The 20,904-nt window shown below is 38.4% G+C and overlaps 1 protein-coding gene across 4 annotated transcripts in view; it reads right to left on the reverse strand.

The window, feature by feature from the left end:
• Positions 1-20,904, reverse strand: part of LOC147388129 (U-box domain-containing protein 4-like) — an 82,424-nt gene that overhangs the window by 52,553 nt on the left and 8,967 nt on the right. For 2 of the 4 annotated variants that reach the window (XM_086421519.1, XM_086421518.1), the window contains exon 4: positions 11,898-19,821. The exons of 1 other annotated variant lie outside the window; for it this stretch is intronic. In XM_086421519.1, the coding sequence (XP_086277645.1) occupies positions 19,762-19,821 (60 nt within the window). In that variant the 3' untranslated portion in view covers positions 11,898-19,761. Of the gene's footprint in view, positions 1-11,897; positions 19,822-20,904 lie in introns of those variants that run through there. One more of the 4 variants, XM_086421516.1, reaches the window with a different exon arrangement.

Here is a 20,904-nt window from a genome sequence, read left to right on the forward strand (position 1 = left end):
GTATCTTTCTAATTTACATAGTTATAGAAACTTATTAATGGGTTTAGCCCATCTTTTTTATTATAGGTGTGGACATGAGATTTTTAACTTCAAAGATCTTTACTATTTGGATTTGGAGTTGTCACCATCTTTTTAGAATAGGGTATGAATGGATATCCAAAAAATAGTTTTGAAAAATCATTTTATTTCGTAGTGACTCTCGTACGGATAAGATATGTTGGTCTACTTAAGATCTAGGTAAGAAGCCCATGTTAGGAAATAGGAAAGGTGTTAGGCATACTATTCCCTTCGTCATAGGTGGCAACTTTAGGTTCGATCATTTTTGAAAAATTAAGATAAAAGTCGAAAACAAATCGGTTTGTGCCCTCGAGTGCGAGGGACTTCGATTTTGATTTAAAACATTGAGGGCTTCCTTATTGACAGAAGGGGCCCTTCTATGATCCATACGTTTGTTTATTTTAAAAACTTGTGGTTTTATCAATCAAGAGCCATATTTCATTAGAAAGGGGCCTAATGCCTTAGTCTTGAAAATATTTTGTGGTAGGTGTAAATTGTGTAGGAGTTTTTTAAGAAGGTTTTTGAAAATAATTTTCAACACTTACTCTATTGATCGAGTCGAAGCCCAATCTACTGGGTGTGGATGAGGGTGTTCACTACATCCTAAGATTATTCTAAAAACAAAATAAAAAAAGAAAGAGGAGGAGTAGAAGGAGGGAAGATGGAAAGGAGAGAATGTGTATTAATTCCTTTCCTTTTTTGTTATTACTCTACCTTATTCGTCGTTGTATTTTTGGAGTATTTTTCTTTGTCTTGACTTGAGTAGCTTATAGTGTAGACCTTGAAGGTTGATGGACTTTTTATGTTGAAAGTTAAGTGGGTTGTGGTAGTGAGGAGTTCCTTTTTTGAAATTGGGAGATATGAGAGTTGAGTGATGAGAGAGTAGAGAGAAATGACTTGAGGGTTGGGGGATATTAAATATGAGTTTTTTGAAAGGGAGAAGGGTTTTTGTAGGTTTTGACGATGACTTTTGGGGTTAGAAATCTCAAAATAAAAGATTAAAGGAGAATGACATGAGATTTAGGCATGAGATTTTGTTATTTTGATGTTGGGAAGGGGTATATGTGGAAAGTAGTGTAAATGGGGTATTTTTTATCCAAGTGGGTTGGGTTTTTCAACCCATATGGGTTGAATGTTAGGTGCGATTTAGGGGTGTGGGTGTTGGTTAGAAGAATAATTATGTAAGGGTGTAGTTGTGGATAGTTTGGGAGGGTAGAAGATATGGTGAAAAGTGTCCAAAGGAGTACGAGGGAGTATGTTAGGTGAGTTGATTAAGGAGAAGGAGTATATGTTGGTTTGTTTTGGAAGGAATGATGGGGGTAGGTTATGACTTGGGTGTGGGTTGAGGTATGGGTTGGTTAACTTTTTGAAAATGATGATGGGTTGAGTAGAAGGATTTGGGAGGTGAGTAATGGTGATGACAAGTGTCGTATTTTGATAATTATTGGTCTTTGTGGTGATTTGTGGTTATCATGGGTATGACATTAGGCTTGAGTAGGGGACTTGGACTTAGGATTGGATTGGATTTGATTAGTTTAGGGCATGTGCAAGATTGGTGGACTCTAGAGGAGCTTAGAAATGGACTCGAGACTTGATAGACGATTCGGGATTAGAGGGGTGAGGGTTTAAGAAGTTGATGGGGATTGAGTAAGTGGTAGGATTTAGATGATGAATTAGTCCTACGATGGGCCACTGGATTATTGGAAGTCCTAAGGCTTTTGATTTGAATAAAGATAATCGAATTTTAAAATTTTGGGCCCTTAGACCCATTGGTGATTTTTTGATAAAATACATGTTTTTTATGCTCTTTTTGAGTGGGTCTGATCAAATTGAAGTGTCTATAATAAGGCTTAAGATAAAGTTGCCTAGTGGTTTCACCAACCCATTTGGTTGTTTTGATGGCTTGATCGTGGATTAACTCGAGCTATGGATGTGTATGAACATAGGACTAAATATCTATTACTCGGAAAAGCAATGACCATTAGATTTCATCTGCGAAAATCCAAATCCATGCCATAAAAGACTATTTTAACAAATGGGCCCAACATAGCCTTTTTTTTTTTTTTGTTTATATAAAGATAATAGATTATTTGTAATTTTGAGCAAGTTTAGGGATCAATGTAATTTTTTTTGTTCCTGCAAATCCTCCCATCAATGACAAGTTATCAAGAGTGCATGTGATGAAACGTGTCATTGAACTCATTGATGTGAGGATTTTATTTGTATTTTAGAATGTTTTCAATAACATATTTTCTTAATTCAAATACTTTATTTTTTTAATTATGAGAAAACTTATTTGAACATGCTTTCCAAAAGCTTATTTTCTTTTTTAAGAATTTTTGGGAAAACATCTTTGTAATAAAAATGTTTTCTGGATTTTTTTTTTCTAATGAAGTATTTTATAAAAATATATTTCCAACATTTTTTTTAAAAACATTTTCCCAACTTATTGAGGAAAGTTTGTTGATCACATAACCTTATGGCATCCAAAACGTGATCCAATGCAACATGAAGTAGAGGACAAAATTCTATTAAAATTTTCTCATGAAATCTAAAGAGTTGTGACATTGGATTGTCAATGTATAATCCATTTGGGATAAGGCTACAACCTGGACGGGTTGGAGGGTAAACCTGAGCTCAACCCAAGTGACAAAACCCTCAACCCAAATTCAATTCCAGTTTGAGCTTCTAAAATCGACTTGAGCACGGGTTAGCTCGAGTTAGGTAATTTTGAGAATTTTAGGATGATGCTTCCCTTTCTTAGTCTTTAATGTCAGTACTATTAATTAAATTACTTTTCATCTTCAAGAAATTTATATGTTCTATATATCACAATGGACTCAAATAGAAAGAAAAGTATATAAAAAAAATCACTTAGTTATAAGAAGAAATAATTTAAAACTACTTTAAAAAAATAAATAAAATATATAACTAATATAATTTTTTATGTATATTAGTATGGAGCTTCTGGTTCAGGTTGCCCAAATCCTCAACTTGAATTGAAGTTAAGTTGAGATCTTCTAACCTAGGCTCAACTCATTTTCTACATAACTCAACTTAGGCTCGCCCATCAATTAGGTTGAATTCAGGCTAGCTTGCCTAGGTTTCAACCTTAATGTGGGACCCAATGAGTCTTAATAAGATTTCAAATCTTACTATATTATTCAAAGTAGCTTGACTATTGACTCCTACGGGCGGCAAACACGATACAAAAGAGAGTGAGAAAGAGAGGATTACTTAAGTGGTGGTGTCGTTGGTCGTTGAAGACCGAGTTGATTTTTTGTTGGAATTTCACGGAAATATCCTTTTTCAAGAAGAAAACCCCTTTTGGTTTGGTGGTTTTGTCAAGCAAAGAATCTAGTTACACTAGGTCTCTTAATCCTGATGAAATTTACAAATCTAGGAGATGGAACACTTCACTATTTTGACTTCCTCAACTTATAAAAGAAAGCCAAGACTTTGTTCTTGTGCTATTTCTATGTCAAATCTCTAACATGAAGACCACTGTGGGAAAATAAAATTTTTTTTTGCAAGAGGTGTACGCTTCTTTTACCTTTTTTTTTTTCTTGGGATTTCAGGGCGATATGCTAGGAAATGTTCTAGTCTCAAAAATTCCCACGCTTCTTATCCAAAATTAGAAGGAGATAAGATTAGAAACGTGGAAGGTAGAAAGTCTTACTCTATAAATAAAAGAGAATGTCACACCCAAAGGTATGTAATTTTGACTTACAAAAGCTTTGTCAAATTTTTTTGTGGAATCTAACTTAGGAGGCTCTGTGTATCAGGGAATAAGGACAATCTAAAGAAGATTTTGCATATGAGTGAACGGAGATTTCGAGGTGCTCATAAAATCGACCTCTACAATTGGCACTGTCCGTGGGAACCTAAACAGAAAAAATATGACATACACATGGAAAATACCAGGAATATTGGTCGGAGGATCGTAGCATGAGCGGAAGCAGTAGGAGCAGCAGTAGAGGGGCAAGCCCAAGTATCCCAAGGCAAGAAAGTGAACCAACTTATTTTGGGCATTCAATATTTATTGGCACAAATTAGAACAGATCTGCAATGAAACTTGGAGTATCAGTTGAAAGAAATTGGAACACTTACGAGGGAAAACGAGCTTTTGAGGCAGCAAAGATGAGAAGAATTGGAGAATTGGGGAGTAACTGATTGAGATGGAGGTCAACATTCTAAAAATCATGACCTCGAGGGAAGGATGAAGGAAATCGAGCCAGCACAGAGCAGTATGTGCCGTTGAATCCCCTCACTATAAGGGTGGTGGAGAGGTGAAGGGAGGAAAATGCTACCGAAGGTGGTTTGGTTGGCCAACTTGTACGATCGGTCATCAGAGATTTGAGGACCTCTCCGTTCACTACAGGATTTCGGAATGCGAAGCCACTAAAGAAGTTCCACATGTTAAAGTTTGACTCCTTTAATGAAATAAAAGATCATGTAGAGCACGTCATGCACTATCGAGACATGATGATCTTGTACCAAAGAGATGACGCGCTGATTTGCAAGCTATTTCTGTCCACCCTTAAATCAGTAGCCCTTTCTTGGTTCAAGGGTCTTTCGACAGGGTCGGTCGAAAATTTCCAATAGTTAGAAAAGTTGTTTGTGGCCCAGTACATCCATAATAGGCGGAGGAAGGTCAGAGTCAATGTCTTGTTTTATCTGGAACCGGAGGAAAATGAGAGTATCAGAGATTTCACGTCTCGTTTCCGATCACAACTACTCTCGATCGAAAATCTGAATGATGGCCTGGTGATTCTGGCATACGTCAACGCGATCATACCATGTAGTAGACTACATGAAGGGCTGATGACAAATCCTATAGAAAGAATAGAGGACTTTTACTTGGTAGTTAAAAAGTTTATTACCTTAGAAGAAACTTTGAAGAGTAGGTCCCGGGAAAGGGTGTTTATGGTGAACATTGCTGTCCCGAGTAGTGCAAGTCCAGGGAGCAAGAGAAAGGAAGTGGGCAAGGGGTCAGACAGGAAAAATGACAAAGGAGACAGTAAGTTGGGGTTCTTAGAATTCGAAGAGAATCTTTACACCGTTGACTGAAAGACCTTCCGAGATATTGAAACATATCAAAAACGATCCAAGCTTCCAGCAAGCCCCACCAAACTATAGGGGACGGCAAGGGATGCCCTAATATGATTATCACAAAGCAAATGACTACCCAAAAAATAACTGTTGGAGATTGAAGCATGTCATTCAGGATATGATTGATCAAGCAAGCTTAGGAGATATGTGGCATCCACGATAAAAGAGCCAAGGAGATGGGACTTGCCACCTCTACCCCCATGAGACCTTCTAGTTCAAGAGGGTAGAAGTCAAAAAGTGGTAAACACGATCATCGCTAAATTAGGATCTAATAAAGTGTTTGGGGTCTCACACCACGCTAAGGTCAGGAAGTCGCAGCATGAAAGAGCAGTCTATCAGGTCACAGAAGAAGTAGTAGTGGCTCGAGTACCGGAGTTAGTTTGGGGGAGCAAGGTGACGATTTTCATTCCCTAGGACATGACAGGGGTGTCCAGCCCCCATAACAATGTTCTTGTTGTTACCTTGGAGGTAAGCCCGATAGATCTATGAAGGATATTTATTGACGCTGGAAGTGTAGTGGACATCTTGTTTCTATCAACTGTCGAGCGTATGGGTGTGCTCGGGGGGTTAGAACGATTAGATGCCAGCATCTATAGGTTTAACGGAAGTCCAGTAGCACCCGCAAGAGAGATCACCTTGCCAGTGGTAGCAGGTCTTGAGGTTCTTTGTGGTTAATGCAAACTCAACATATAATTCCATTTTGGGAAAAAAGTGGATCCATTCTATGTAAGTCGTGCCCTTGACGTTCCATTAGATTGTGTGTTTCCCAACCAGACAAGGTCCCGTAAAGATAAGAGGGGATCAAGCAGTGGCTCGGCAGTATTTTTCCTATGCAATGAGTGAGAGAAGAAAAAATGAACATCATGGGAAAATCGAGGAAGTAAGGACTAACCTTTTCGATGCTATGTAACAATAACAATTATAGGACGTACCATTGCTAGGCCGAATGCTAGTTGTAGGATGGGTGGTAGAGGTGGGTTTAGGATAAGAGAGCATACACTGAACCTTCATAGGGTCGAAAATGGGCAGAGAAGAGTTAGATAAGATGGTCTAGTTCTTGAGGAAAAACAAAGATGTTTTTGCCTTGTCATTAGAAGATATGCTCGACATCGATCCTCAAGTAACGAGCTATCAACTGCATGTGGATCCTACGTTCTGACCTGTTCAGTAGAAGCCTTGGAGGTTGTCACTAAGGTTAAAAGAGGTAGTAAATAAAGAAGTGGCCAAGTTACTGAAGGTTGGATTTATAAGAGAAGTATAGTTTCCAACATGGATAGCAAATATTGTGGTTGTATCGAAGGATGGTCGGGTTTGAGTCTGTATTGATTTCACCAACCTCAACCTGAGTGCGCCCAAATGACAGTTTCCCTCTTCCTAGGATCGATCGATTAGTTGATGATATGACCGGGCATGAAAGGCTCTCTTTCACGGATGGGTATTCGGGTTATAACAGATCTCATTGGCTCCTGAAGACCAAGGGAAAACCGTTTTCATCACAAAATACTACATTTTCTACTACACAGTGATGTTGTTTGGATTAAAGAACGCAGGGGACACATACCAAAGGTTGGTCACGAAGATGTTGAAGATAAGCTTGGAGATATTATGAAGGTATACATTGACAACATGTTGGTAAAGATCAAATGATCGGGAGATCACATTGTTGGGCTTTGTGAAGCCTAGTTATGTTTGATCCTGTTGACGATCTGACCTGACCCGAATAATGTTTGCATGGTATTTTGATGGGATATTTTCTGAGGCTTGGTCCAGGGAGTAAAGGCTTTGGGCCCGTTTTGTAACCCATTGTGAATCCTGTGCGTAGTATATAAAAACTATTTCGGTGATTAGGGTTTTTTCAAGGTTTTGATTGTGGTTTATGGGACTTGAGCCGCACTCTGTAATTCTTCTTGATATAGTGAAATCCTTGCAACTCCGTGGACATAGGCAAATTGTCGAACCACGTAAATATTGTCTTGTGCGTGTGATTATTTTCTTTTTTTGACGTGTGTTTTTTCTCTATTTTTGTTTCTCACAATTAGGGAATTTCGGGTTGAATTCCTTAAACATATGACCTACTTGGAAGACATTTTTGTTTGGTTGATGGAATACAAGATGCGCCTCAACCCTAAGAAGTACACATTCGGGGTATACTCAGGAAAGTTCCTGAGGTACATGGTGATAAGAAGGGAATAGAAACCAATTTAGACCAGATAAGGGCGTTGACATAAATGCCTTCACCAACTAGTGTGAGCAAGTGAAGAAGTTGGTAGGTCGAATAACCGCATTCAACAGGTTCGAGTTGAGGTCTTTCAGATAAGTTCCGACCCTTGTTTACTTTGATGAAGAAGGGAATGTGATTCATATGGTTGGAAGACTGTGAGAAAGCATTCCTGAATTAAAGGCATATCTTAGAACATCCCCATTTGAGTAAACAAGTGGACGAGAAAACTTTCGGCATCTGCTTGGTAGCTACCCCAATGACGATTAGTTCTATCTTGTTTAGGACAGAAGAGAAAAATGAGCTACTTGTCTATTTCGTAAGCCAAACATTGGGAACATCGAAAGCGAGGTACAATCGAATAAAAAAATCGGGCTCGCTCTGGTGCATTCAACTCAAAAGCTCATACCATATCTTGAAGCTCACAAGGTCAGAGTAATTACAGACTATCCACTAAGAGAAATATTGTACAGAGTTGAAAAATCCTAGAGGATGGCAAAATGGGTAGTCACACTGGGGGAGTTCGACCTCATTTTTGAGTCAAGAAATGCTCAAATGGGTCATGTAGTTGTTAATCTTCTGGCGGACTTCCTTGTAAAAGACCCCTACTGAGAGGAAGAGGTGGACCCACCAGAAGAAGATATACCCGACCCTATGAGCCCTAAAATAGGCTGGAAGCTATTTGTAGATGGATTGAGTGCAGTCATGGTATTGGTTATTCCTAGCAACGATCGCCTATAAAAGATAGTAAAACTTGGTTTCGGGGCATCAAATAACAAAGCAGAATATGATGCAGTGCTTGGTGGATAAAGGATGACCTAGGAACTAAATATTCGAGAGTTGCAGGTTTACTTAGACTCTCGATTCGTTGTTGGACAGTACGGAGGAAATACCAAGCAAATGATGGGAGGATGGCCAAGTACGTGGAGCTTATCCGAGAAGAAATGGCTAAACTCGAAAAGGTGAAAATATTGAGGATATTTAGAGACGATAATCGCCACGCAGACTCATTGACGTACATAGCCTCAATACTCGGAGATACGAAGGTCTGAACCATTCTTGTAGAATTTTAGGCTCGAGCGAGCATTAATCCTGATAAGGGAGAAGAATGCATGCAAGTAGTTTCAGGTCCAAGTTGGAAATATGAAATAATAAGTTATCTTGAGTTGGAAGTGCTATCGGAAGAAAAAAAATAGCTTGAAAATTGAAAAGGAAGTCGGAAACAATACATTATCATAGAGGGGGAGTTCTTCCGGATGTCCTATAGAGCCTACACTTAAAGTGTTTGAGTTCAGAAGAAGCGCAATTAATTCTTAGAGAAATACACTAAGAGGTCTGTGAAAACCATTTAGGAGGAAGGTTGTTGGCTCACAAGGCTCTTTCATAGGGATATTATTGGCCCTACATGTAAGAGGATGCTAAGAAGTACGTTAAAAAAATGTGAGAAGTGCTAAAGACATGCTCAAATGATACGAAAACCCTTGAAAGAGCTTACCAGATCCAAAGTCCCTGGCCTTACGCCATTTGGGGACTGGATATCATGAGACCGTTTCCCCAAGCGATTGGGAGAAGGAAATTCTTGCTTGTTGAAACACATTATTTCATCAAGTGGATAGAAGCTATCATGTTAGCTTGAATTGAGGAAGAAGTGGTAAAATTCCTTTGGGAGTACATCATAACCAGGTTCGAAATACCATACGCCGTCAATACTAACAATGGGAAGCAGTTCAAGGGTAAGCATGCCCTCGCTTAATATCAAGAGTACGAAATTCGAAGATTAAATTCGACTTCGAGATATCCCCCGGGGAATGGGCGAGCAGAGGCATCCAATAAAACAATACTCGACAACTTGAAGAAGAGGTTTGGTGAATAGAAAAACTGGTGGATGGACGAATTACATAGTGTGCTATGGCATATCGAACTACGATGTGAAGAGGTATGGGAGCATCCCCATTCGCTTTGACTTACAGGACTGAGGCTGTGATTCCAATAGAGGTTCAAGTACATACTGGTCGAACTCGGGTAGTTGGGGACATAACAAATGAGGAACTGTTGGCTCAAAACTTGGACTGGATGGATAAAACAAAATAGAGAATACTATAAAGGCTTGGAAGGTATCACCAGGAGATGAAGGGTTCCTATGATCGGAAGATGCGCAGGAGCGTGTTTAGATTGGGAGATCATGTGCTAGGAAAGTCTTCCAGAACATGCAAGTGCTAAACAATGGAAAGTTCGGAGAGAATTGGGAAGGACCGTACATAATAGATAAGCTCGGATAAGCAAGGGCGTATTACTTAAAGACAATAGCCTGGGATTCAATAGAATCACCATGGAATGCATTCAACCTTAAGGTTGTGTTTGGATTGAGAGAAGTGGAGAGAAGAGAAACTCATTAGGAGAAGAGAAGAGAAGAGAAACTCAATTTCTCTCCACCATGTTTGGATTGACTAGAGAGAATTTAGGATAACTTTGGAATTTTAAAATATCTTAAAGAGATCTAGGGGAAGAGTTGGAATTATAAAATATTTTAAAAAGCTCTCTCTCCATTTCTCTCCTCTTTTGGAGAGAGAAAAACTCACCTATTTTTCTCTCTTCTCTCCCCACTTAACAATTCAAATAGGAAAAATGGAGAGAAACTCATTTATTTTCTCTTCTCTCCATTTCTCTCAATCCAAACACAGTGTAAAAGATATTTTCAATAGGAGTAAAGTTAGTTTGGTAAATAGAATTTATTATCGCTTAGAGCAATTTAGTTTAATTTCCATGTCAAAATTCTATTAAGGTTTTGAAAATCATGTCATGTTGTCAGCAAACAACATAAAAAACAAAATTGAAGATGACTTCCGCTCCAGTCTTTCATCGCAAGAAAAATTAAAGAAATCAATAATATATAGAATTGTAGTTGTTTTTTTTTTCAAAAATATTAATGGGTTGGTGGAGTAAGAGTTATGAACTGCACATGAGATGCTATTTTTCATTTTTAAATCTGGTATATCCTCCAAATGAAACCGAATTGAGTCGTTTGAGTCCACTCAATCAAGGGAGTCAAATCATTTAAATGGGGTTCAATTTATTATGGGTAAAGTACACCTTTACCCTCTCGATTTGCTAATTTCATGACAACCTCCCTCCCTTTATTTGGGATATCATATGTATCATCTCACTAAGATGCTGGTAGTTATTAACATTAGACTAACTGTTCCTCCCACCTCAGATTTTATTCGTTGGGAACACTGTTGGCCCCCCTCAAGGATTACTCCACTTGATTTTAGTGTATTTGGTTTTCTTTTAAAAGCATTTACATTAAATCTCTTCGTTCTTTATCCCTCCTATCTGCGTCAATCCTCGTTTGTTTCAATTGTCGATGTAATGTTTGCAAATCTATTTTAGGGAGCGGATTAACTCCATTCGCATGTTGGTTCATTGTAGGAGGTGGGTTTCCCCTCTCTGGGAATTTCTCTCTTATGCATGGCTCCCCTGAGGGAAATCATTGGTGTTGTTATTGTCTTAGATCTTTAATGTTCTCGCTCTGCGTCTTGCCATGCTTCTTTCACCGATTTTCACAAGGGGGTATGAGGATTCCACAAAATAAATTTGAGTCAATCTTAGAGTGTTCTAATTTCTCTGATGCCCAAGACAATAACCAATCCAGTAGAGTAACAAGACTGGTAATAAAAAATTGTGTACCTTTTCCCTCCACTGAGATCCTATATTTATAGGCTTTGACCTCTCAATCCCAACAGATTCGAAATCGTCCATAAATTTAGGAAATTATCAGTTGACGATCTTCTTACCTAAATGAGAGGGATCCTTTCTTATCTTGACACGTTGGCTTACATCCTTCCCAATTTAGATTGTCATCTCCACTCACGTCTTTTTACCAATTGTATTGTTAACGAGGGTGCTTATCTCCTGTCAACTACCCATAAATTTTCCTTCCCTGGCTGTTATGGTTGAGAATTTATTTTATGTCATTACAATCATATTTTGGGTCATTCCAATCACATTAATGGCTATGGCTACTATTTCAAGTACGTAACGATTACACATAAATCTCTAACACTTATATGTTTGTTAATAGCAATCAATCATTAATAGATCTCGGATTCATTCATAGTTAGATCAACGATTAATTCCCGCTTAAATTCTATGAAAATCATTGTATGGACATGTAAGTTTATGAATGAATAATTGAAATAATGATTACAATTGTAGGATTCATTGGGCATAAGAAACCTTGTCTTGTCTATGACCTTTTGGGTTTGATGTGCGTCTAGGTAATTTGTGATGGCTCGACCTTTGATAAAGTTATGTGTAATGTGGGTGAATGTCAAATTTGGGAAGGAGTGGAAGACAAAAAGTATCCGCTTTCCATATACTAAGGTCAAAGTCATGTAGTTTTTGTATTATTGTGTATTTCTGCTCAAGGTCGAGTGTTATTCCCTTTTCCGGATTCATGTAACAACTCCTCGATCTTATCAAAGGTCTTCTGAGACTTATGATTCCATTACTATAGGGGTGTGTGGAATGCATTACCAATCTGTATGTCTATAAAAAATGAATGGTTCTACGATCTTGAATAAGGAAAAATTATTTAATGCATCTTATATCTTTCAAAGTTCCCTTAATTTTTCCGAACTGACTCGATGGTCCAATTAGTGAACTTTTTCTTTCTTAATGTCTCATGAGTTTGACAATCCAAATCATTGAGATTGACCTCTCTTTCAATCGCCCTTGATGTTTGAGCATGAATCATTGAGATCAACATTCGAATTGTTAAGATTGACTTTGTTACAATTGTCAATCTCAATGTTTCAAAATGAATCGTCGAGATTATTTTTATTTTTTATTTTTTGTTTATCATTTGTATCCCCACCCTTTCAGGTGAGACTAATCCCATGGTCACATGCACCACCCCCTTTGAAAGTCTTGTGCAACTAGTTGAGTAGACGATCACTCAGACCCTAGAGGGTGGCCCAAAGGAATTCATTGCTTCGTGGGGTTTTGAACACTTGACCTACACTTCTTGAGGAGCTTCTTGAGTTGCCACTAGACAATTTGAATGTCAATCTGACTGATTTGAATCATCAATTTCAATTATTAGAGTTTGCCATTTTACTGGGGTGAGAAAGCATAAGAAAGAAAGAGTATACGAACTGAGTTATTAAAATACGACACTAAAAACTTATAGCACATTTAGAAACATGTCCCTCCCGTTGTGTCCATTAAGTAATTTTCCCTTTTAACTAGGAGTGTTAATGGGTACCAATTTAATCAGAACCGAAATGAAAAATCTTGATTCTGGTTCTTTTTTTATTGGAACCAATTATAATCCAATTTAAAATGGAACCGAACCGATAAGTACAAGAACCATTATGTTCTATCCGGTCTAAAATGGGTCATTTCTTCTAAAAAAGTTATTACTTATAAAGAAGATGAACTTTAATTTTTGAAAAAAAAAATCATTAACTCCTACCTTTAATAGAACAAATTGTAACTAAGTTAATATTTTTTTTAGATATATATTAAATTTTTTGTAATGATAAAAGCTTCACAATTGTTTGAAAGATTTTTTTTCTCATTTAATTCTTGAAAATCAAAACTGATAGGTACACACATTTCTTGGTGGTTCTGGTTTCACTTATTTTTGAATTAGAACCGGAACCGACAACTACCACAATTAAAAAAATATAATGATCCTGATTCTAAATATCTTAAGAATCGAACTAAAACCTACCCATTGACACCCCTACTTTTAATAACATTGTCATGGGGAAATTACAAAAGCAAGGTGTCGTTGCATGGGGAATTTGATGATTTTACTTCTATGCCCTTAAGTTTATTACAGTTTTTTATGAGTCGTGCTCAAGTAACACTAACATTGACATTGATTCTCACATTGCTGATGTGGATGTGCACACATAGCCAAAGTTTTTTTTCACTTGTATCTGGATGAAAAGTATCTGTGGCTCTGTACATACATCTACATCAGCAATGTGAGAATCAATATCAATTTTAATGTTGCTTCAACATTTTATTAAAGGTAAACTAGGTGGCATGCGCAAGCAGACATGTATCAAATGGGCTTATTTGTAAATTAAAATATTGATTCAAGGTTTTCATAGATCAGTTTGTAAAAAAATGATATTTTTGTAATTTTGAAAACCAAGCAACGTAATTCTAGGGTTGTGAGTTCCAATTTTCCAGATTTTGCTTAAAATAACCTTCATTAATTTAAATTAAAATTAAAATATATCAGTTGGGGCATTTAAGATCACTCAAATTTTGTTGTCGGACCATTTCTACTCTGTGTTCTCTCATTATCTTTACTATTATAACGAGGAGTAGATGGTGGTTCGACACCAAAATTTAGATTCCAAAATTGCCTTCACTTTGACGTTTAAACTTAATATAACGGTATTTTGGTTATAAAAAAAAACCTAGAAATTACAATCATATGTCCCTAGATCATATTATTTAGTTTTCGAAATTACGAATACATCTATATAATCTTCAAAATCATCATTTTATTAATTTTTAAATTACAAATAAGCTTTTTAGATAAAGGGAATGCTATTGTCCAAATACTTTATGGGGATGTTAGCATTGTCCAACACTTTTTTTTTCAATAATATCCATCATCGTTTTGTCTTTTAATGAAAAAGATAAGATTGTGTTAGTCTTTTATACAATAAATGCTTGTTTACATAATAAATGCTATGAGCATTTAAGTATTTTAAATTAAATATCTTTGTTGTAATAAATGATTTGGCAATCAATGCCAACATAATAAATACATTTAAAATTGTGAGATCATGGAAAACAGTGATTCTAAGAGAGAAAACAATTGTGTCTGACAGTACCCTCTCCAAGTTTCAAAAAAGATAATAAATGTACTTATTGTGCAAGTTATATCTCACAATGCAAGCTGTCCTTTTTATTAAGTTGAGTTATATACAACTAAGCAAACTTGACTTGAAGAAAGGGATGAATGCCTGTACCAAATTTAGTTCTCTGAAACAGTGAGTGACGAAGATGGGGGAGCTTAGCAAACTGAATCAGTTAGAGAAGGTAGAGGGGCAAGGCTATGACTTAAGTTTATTAGGAACGGAAGAGGAAGCTAGACCAGGGGATTATGGGCAAAGGTGGACAAGCTTTGAAAGAATTAGCCTGTGATTGAGGAGGAGGAAGGAGAGGGGGGGGGGGGGGGGGGGGGGGGGGGGGGATAGTGACCTATCGTGGCAGGGGTACTTATGGGAGCAGAGGGGAAAGGGGTATGTTATCGCTTGGTAGCCTAATGGACCTCCTCGAGAGGAGGAACTTTTTCACCCCTACTGGAGAGGGGCCTGCTGCTATGACAGGAATGTCGCGTATGATATTTTGATGAAATGCCAGAACGACAGAGACTCTTAACTGACGTTGAGTACTCGGACAGAAGCAATAACTCCACCATACCAACTCATATTGATGTAGAAGCACAAGATAATCCCATCCCTACGACAGAAAGGGGGGATGAGAATAGGAAAGAGACAAGGGAAGGGCCTAAGGGAACAATGGATACCAATAGGCAGGAGATAGGAGTACCTACAGAGACAACAAAGGGAAGCCCCAACACAAAGGCCACCATGAAGATTGTGGATAGGGGGACCCCAAGGGGCCTACATAGAACAATACAAGAGAGATGTGGGGGCAAGGGAAAAAGCTACTGACTTAGTAACCAACACCCACTCTTGGGCAACTTTGGTGGGGCCAATACCGAAGCCTCTGCAAGGGGACAAGGCAAGCTAGCTTTTCATCCAGTTGTTTTGGAAGGAAACAATAAATACATTGCCTGCCCGAAGGAAATAATTAAGAAGGGGGAGGAAGAAGGGCAAGGAAGCCTAGTGGGCCAATTCCTATGGCACTAATTCAGCTATGCAGTGGTCAAGAAAGTAGTTGAAAGACTAAGAGACCTAAAGGTAGCTTCGAAATCTTCTCCAAAGGAAACAAGTTATACTTCTTCAAGTTCCGGGACAAAGAGGATAGAAGGAAAGCTTTGTGCTCAAGGCACATAACAGAAAGTCTAATGGTTCTAAAGGAGTGAAAGGCAAAAAATGAACTAGAAAAGCAGGAAACAGCAGCCATTCCTATCTGGATCAAACTCCATGACCTCCCCAATTGGTTTTGGCATCCAGAAGCTTTGGGCTTCATAACTAGCTCAATAGGTAGACCTTTGTTCATGGATAGTTCCACGGAAGAACTTCGTAGAATGTCTTATGCCAGAGTCTGCGTGGAAATAAACGCCTCAAGGAGCCCCCCAAACAAGCTCTTCATCAAAATGAAAAAATGAGCTCATGCAGAGGTGTCAGTTGAGTATGACTAGATGCCCCAAAGATGCTCAGCCTGTTATACCTTTGGGCACCCTAATGGGAACTGCCTCCCACAGGACAATAACACTAAGGAGGATGACTGTGAACAAAGCCAAAGACATAACAACACAAAGGAGAAAAAGGGGTATTAGAGAGATGGAGCAGATTGGACCTTGGTCCTATAAACTCACCAACAATACCCAACATAGAGGTCCAAGTAATCTAAAACAGACAGGAAGAATAAAAGAAAAACGACAACCAACCGATGGAGACTCTAGATCTCACTAACAAAGAATGGAATGGGAGGATCCAACCAATGGTGAGAGAATTACCAAGGAAGTAAGTGAATCCAGTAAGAAGACAACTGCACCAAGGGATAAAGGTAAGGACCCCCAAATTAAGAAGCCCAACTCGAAAGGAAGGGGGACCATTCCCTGCAGAGACAACCCCCTAGTAAACAACCACACCCTACAGAAATGATTCCAAACTCTCCAAGATGAAGAAGATAATAAAAGTGTCGAAATTCACAAATAGGGAGACAATGACTTCAACAACTTAAGAGTGGATGAAGTTGCCATGAAGCACACCAACCACCTTCCTAGTCTCCAACATATCAAGTTGGCAATGAGAGCTATGCAAGAGCAAGATAGGCATCAAAGGTTCTAGAGGAAGGCAAGGGGGAAGAAGAGGGGGCATTAATGTTTCCCAATGAAGTGTGCAGCCTGTAACATCAGGGGGTTGAATGACCCTCTCAAGCAACATGAGGTTAGAAGATTCATCAATAAGAACCACATTGACATCATGGGCATTATGGAGACTAGAGTTAGAGAAGTTAACAAATATGGGATAGCTAAGCATGTGTGACCTGATTGGGAGATGGAGGATAAGTATAACTATGTTTTAAGGAGCAGGATTTGGGTGGGATGGAACAGAAACCAAGTCAATATGGACTTTGTGGCCAAATCTGACGAGTTGATAACCATGCAAGGGAATTTCACAAGAGGTCCTAAATTCTTATTGACCATCATCTATGGGCTTAATGAGAGGCAATAAAGAAAAAGAGCTTGGATGGAGATGGAATGTATTGCTGCCAACACTAACATTCTTTGGCTAGTGATGGGAGATTTCAATGCCACAACTAAAATTGGTGAAAAGGTGGGAGGAAGAAGAGTAACTAATGTTGATGTCAAAGATCTAGTGGAAAGCTTAGAGAAGGCGAGTCTCATGGACCTAAAAGCTAGAGGATACCATCTCACTTGGTGCAATCAAGAAGATGACAGAAGAATCCTATCCAAACTTGATAGAGTTTTAAGCAACATCTATTGTCTAGAGACCTCTAATTGCTCCAAAGCTAAATTCCATCCTCAAGGGATTTCTGACCACAGTCCCATGCCTGTCACCCTGGGTGAGGACAACAATAGTAGATTGCCTTTTAGGTTCTTCAATTTTTGGGCAGCTGATAAGAGGTTCCTAGAACTGGTGAAGACCAACTGGAATGAACTACTAAGAGGAAATCCAATGTACAAGGTTGTCCTAAAGCTTAAAAGACTCAAAACCACTTTGAGAGCTTGGAGTGTGCAGCACTTTGAAGAGGACAAGATGAAGGCCAAACACGAAACACGCCTTTCAACAGCTGGAAGAAATTCAACGAGCCATCCAAGAGCAACCCCTGAATAGGAACCTTACTACTGAGGAAAAAAGAATTGCTCATAAATAACACAGAGTAGCTAGGAAACAAGAAGCCTCCACGAGACAGCAGTCGAGAATTAACTGGTTGAAGCTTGGGTACTCCAACACCCTGTTTTTTTCACAGGTCCTTGATTGCTAGAAGAGCAAGGAATAGGATTACCTCCCTTTAAAACAGCAATGAAGCCTGGCTAGACAAGGAAAAAGATCGAAAATGAAATCCTGAGGTTCTATAGGAAGCTGTATGGAACAAGCACTAGGACTAATATCATGGAGAAAGAAATGCACCTCAAGGAGTTATAAGCTACTGAAGCCAACAAGCTTAGTCTCCATGTTGAGGAGGAGGAGATCAGGCTGGCTCTATTCTCTATGGATGGAGACAAGGCCCTTGGGCCAGATGGCTATGCTGCCACCTTCTTCAAGAAGGCTTGGACTATTATGAAGGCTGATATAGTAGTTGTTGTCAAGTACTACTTTCAGAAAGGAAAGGTGGTCAAGGAGATTAATGCCATTACCATTACCATTATCCCCAAAACAGATAGACTCATAGCTTGCTGCAATGTTCTCTATAAGTGTATCTTGAAGATCTTAGCCAACAGGCAAAAGGACACCTTAAACCTTCTAATCAACCCCTTCCAATCAGCCTTCATCAAAGGTAAATCCATTAGGGAAAACATCATGTTGTCCCATGAGCTAGTGAGAAACTTCCACAGAGATAGAGGTCCTCCCAAATGCATTGCTAAGATAGACCATAGAAAGGCGTATGACTCCATATCTTGGGAAGCCATTGCTTATTGCATGGAAAATATGAATTTTTCGAAAACCTTCATTGCTTGGGTATGAGGCTGCATTTTCTCTCCAATGTACTCCATCTCCATTAATGGAAGCCTCAAGGGATATTTTGCTGGCAGAAGAGGTATCCGCCAAGGAGACCCTATCTCTCCCTACTTGCTCGTGCTAGCCATGGAATTGTTATCTACTAAGCTCATGGAGCTCACCAAGGAGGGAAAACTGGACCTGATGTCTAACTGCAATAATCCCCAAATCAACCACCTGGTGTTTGTTGATGACCTCATAATTTTTTATAAAGGAAACCAAACTTCTGTCGAAGCTGTTAAAGGAGCTCTGGATTGGTTTGAAAGGGTCAGAAGGCTTTAAATGAATGTTAGAAAAAGCAACATTTACTGCTTAGGGATTAAAGACAACGAAAAAAGGAATATTTTCAGAATCTTGCACATAACTGAAGTAGTTCTACCTATAAGATACCTGCGAATCACACTTCTCATCTCGACTGAAATTTGTAGATTGTCAGATTCTCATTACCAAACTCACCAACAAGATCCAATCATGGAAGAAAAGATTCTTATCTATAGCTGGGGGGATGGAGCTGATCAAATCAGTCCTTAGCAGCATGCAAAACTTTCAGACAAGTGTTATTATGCTTCCTAGAAAAGTGTTAAAAGTGATCCAAAACATCTGTGCAAAGTTCCTATGGGCAGGCCCAGATATAGGGAAAAAGATGCATTGCATCAATTGAGGCAGAATTGCTAAAGACAGGAAGGAAGGAGGTTTGGGGATAAGAGACCTGAAAATCCAGAATAGAGCTGGCATTGCAAGACAAGTTTAGGACTTAGTGTCTTGGGTCAATTGGATCCAAAACAATAAGATAAAGGGAGGCCATTTTTGGACAATCCAAACCCCAAAAATGCCTCTTGGATGTGGAAGATCCTTCAAGCCAAGAGAACTATCCAACATCTCGTGATCCACAAAATTCGAGATAGAAGAGACTCCCATAAATGGCATGACTCACAGACACCTAAAGGAGTTCTGTTGAACAACTTGTATCAAGAAGTTAACCTCGAGTCAAGACTTCATAGAGAGGCTAAAGCGAGTGACCTAATAAGGCAAAACACTTGGAATCTTCCACTGCACCTTGCCACCAGCTTGGGGGGAATGTGGGACTAGATCAGATCTCTGAACCTTGATGTCACTGAAAAGGACAAGGTCGTCTAGATGCCAGTGCCCAAAGGTTCCTTCACTATGAAATCAGCCTAATACCCAAGTGTCGTTTGGATGCATACAAATCTGAGTGGACCCCAATCATCCCATCTACAAATCAGATATTTGTTTTTCTTTTCTTTTATTCTTTATTCTTTATTCTTTTGTTTTGTATTGTTTGTTTTTCATTTTTTGTTCTTTTACAAAAATGCAACACCTCAACGGTATCCATCAATACATAAATGTGTCATTGGAAATTCACAAACTATTTTAAAACTTACCTTCGAATGTTGGCTCACCACCCCTAGTTTCTGAACACTTAGATGGATTGTATGGTCAAGATCACTGCCTTCCAGCGTTACCATGTCGCTGGTTTCTGAAGTAGCTAAGAAGTGCTAGTGCCTACAAGGAAGGAGTTTCTAAACTTTAGGTCCTAAATAATGATAAAAATAAACAAATTAGGTTGTAAGTACCTAATCTAAGATTTTAGAGCTTGGATTGGCAGATCCTATGAGATTATATAAGAAGAAACAAAAACTGTCTTTTTTCCTCCTGTAGAGAAAGAGAGTAGAAATAGAACAAAAACAAAGATTTCTTCTCCCTACTGACCCCAAAAACAATAAAAAAACAAAAACAATCCTAAAAAAAAAAAAAGCCTTAAATTCCTTGAGAGGCATATGCCAAAAGAAAATGAGAGCTAAAATGTTTATACTATCTTTGAAAACACTCTATTTATTCTCTTTCCAAATTCTCCAACAAACTGCTAAGTTGATTAGATTCCTCAACACTCTATAACAGAAAACAAAATTATGCTAAGTTCGGAACAACCCACATATAGAATTAGGAAACACTCCCTTTCTTTGAGGATTTTTTTTATTTTTTTGGGTTTAGGTGGGAGTTAAATGTATAAGGCTAGAGAGTTAGCGTTTGTGTTCTCTCCGATGAAATTGGTAGGCATCTGGTTCTTTTTTATAAGAAAATCACTATCATTGATAAAATAAATAAATTAATTAATTAATATATATTAAAAACATACACAATCAGCTGGATTGAGTTGTCTTGACTGGTTCAAATTGTTCTTCAGATTCAATACTCATTCATTGGATAATTACAGTGAAAAAAATTGACCTAGATCCAAGGTTTCGGAAATGCATGCCTACCGAACTTCCACATAACTCCCAAACTTAAAAATGAAATTCAACAGTGAAACGTGAAAATAGCTGTCTCGCATGTTTAATGTTTTAAACACGATTTAGCCGTCTAACCGCTCGACATCCAATGGCTCTTTTGCATCGGTTTTAATTCTGTTTTTGAGTTTGACGTTCGGCAACCAAAGTTAGGGAGCCAATGCCTTTGTCCTATATGGGTTAGAAGTTTCGCAATGGACTGATTTTTTGTGAGGAGATCATCCTCACAAAAAATCATCCCAATCTAAAACTTCTAACCCTATCAAAAGTGGTTGAGAAATGTGGATCGTCGATTTTT

Source organism: Akebia trifoliata, chromosome 13, assembly GCF_017979445.1.
Source record: "Akebia trifoliata isolate Shusen 1 chromosome 13, ASM1797944v1, whole genome shotgun sequence".
NCBI lineage: Eukaryota > Viridiplantae > Streptophyta > Magnoliopsida > Ranunculales > Lardizabalaceae > Akebia > Akebia trifoliata.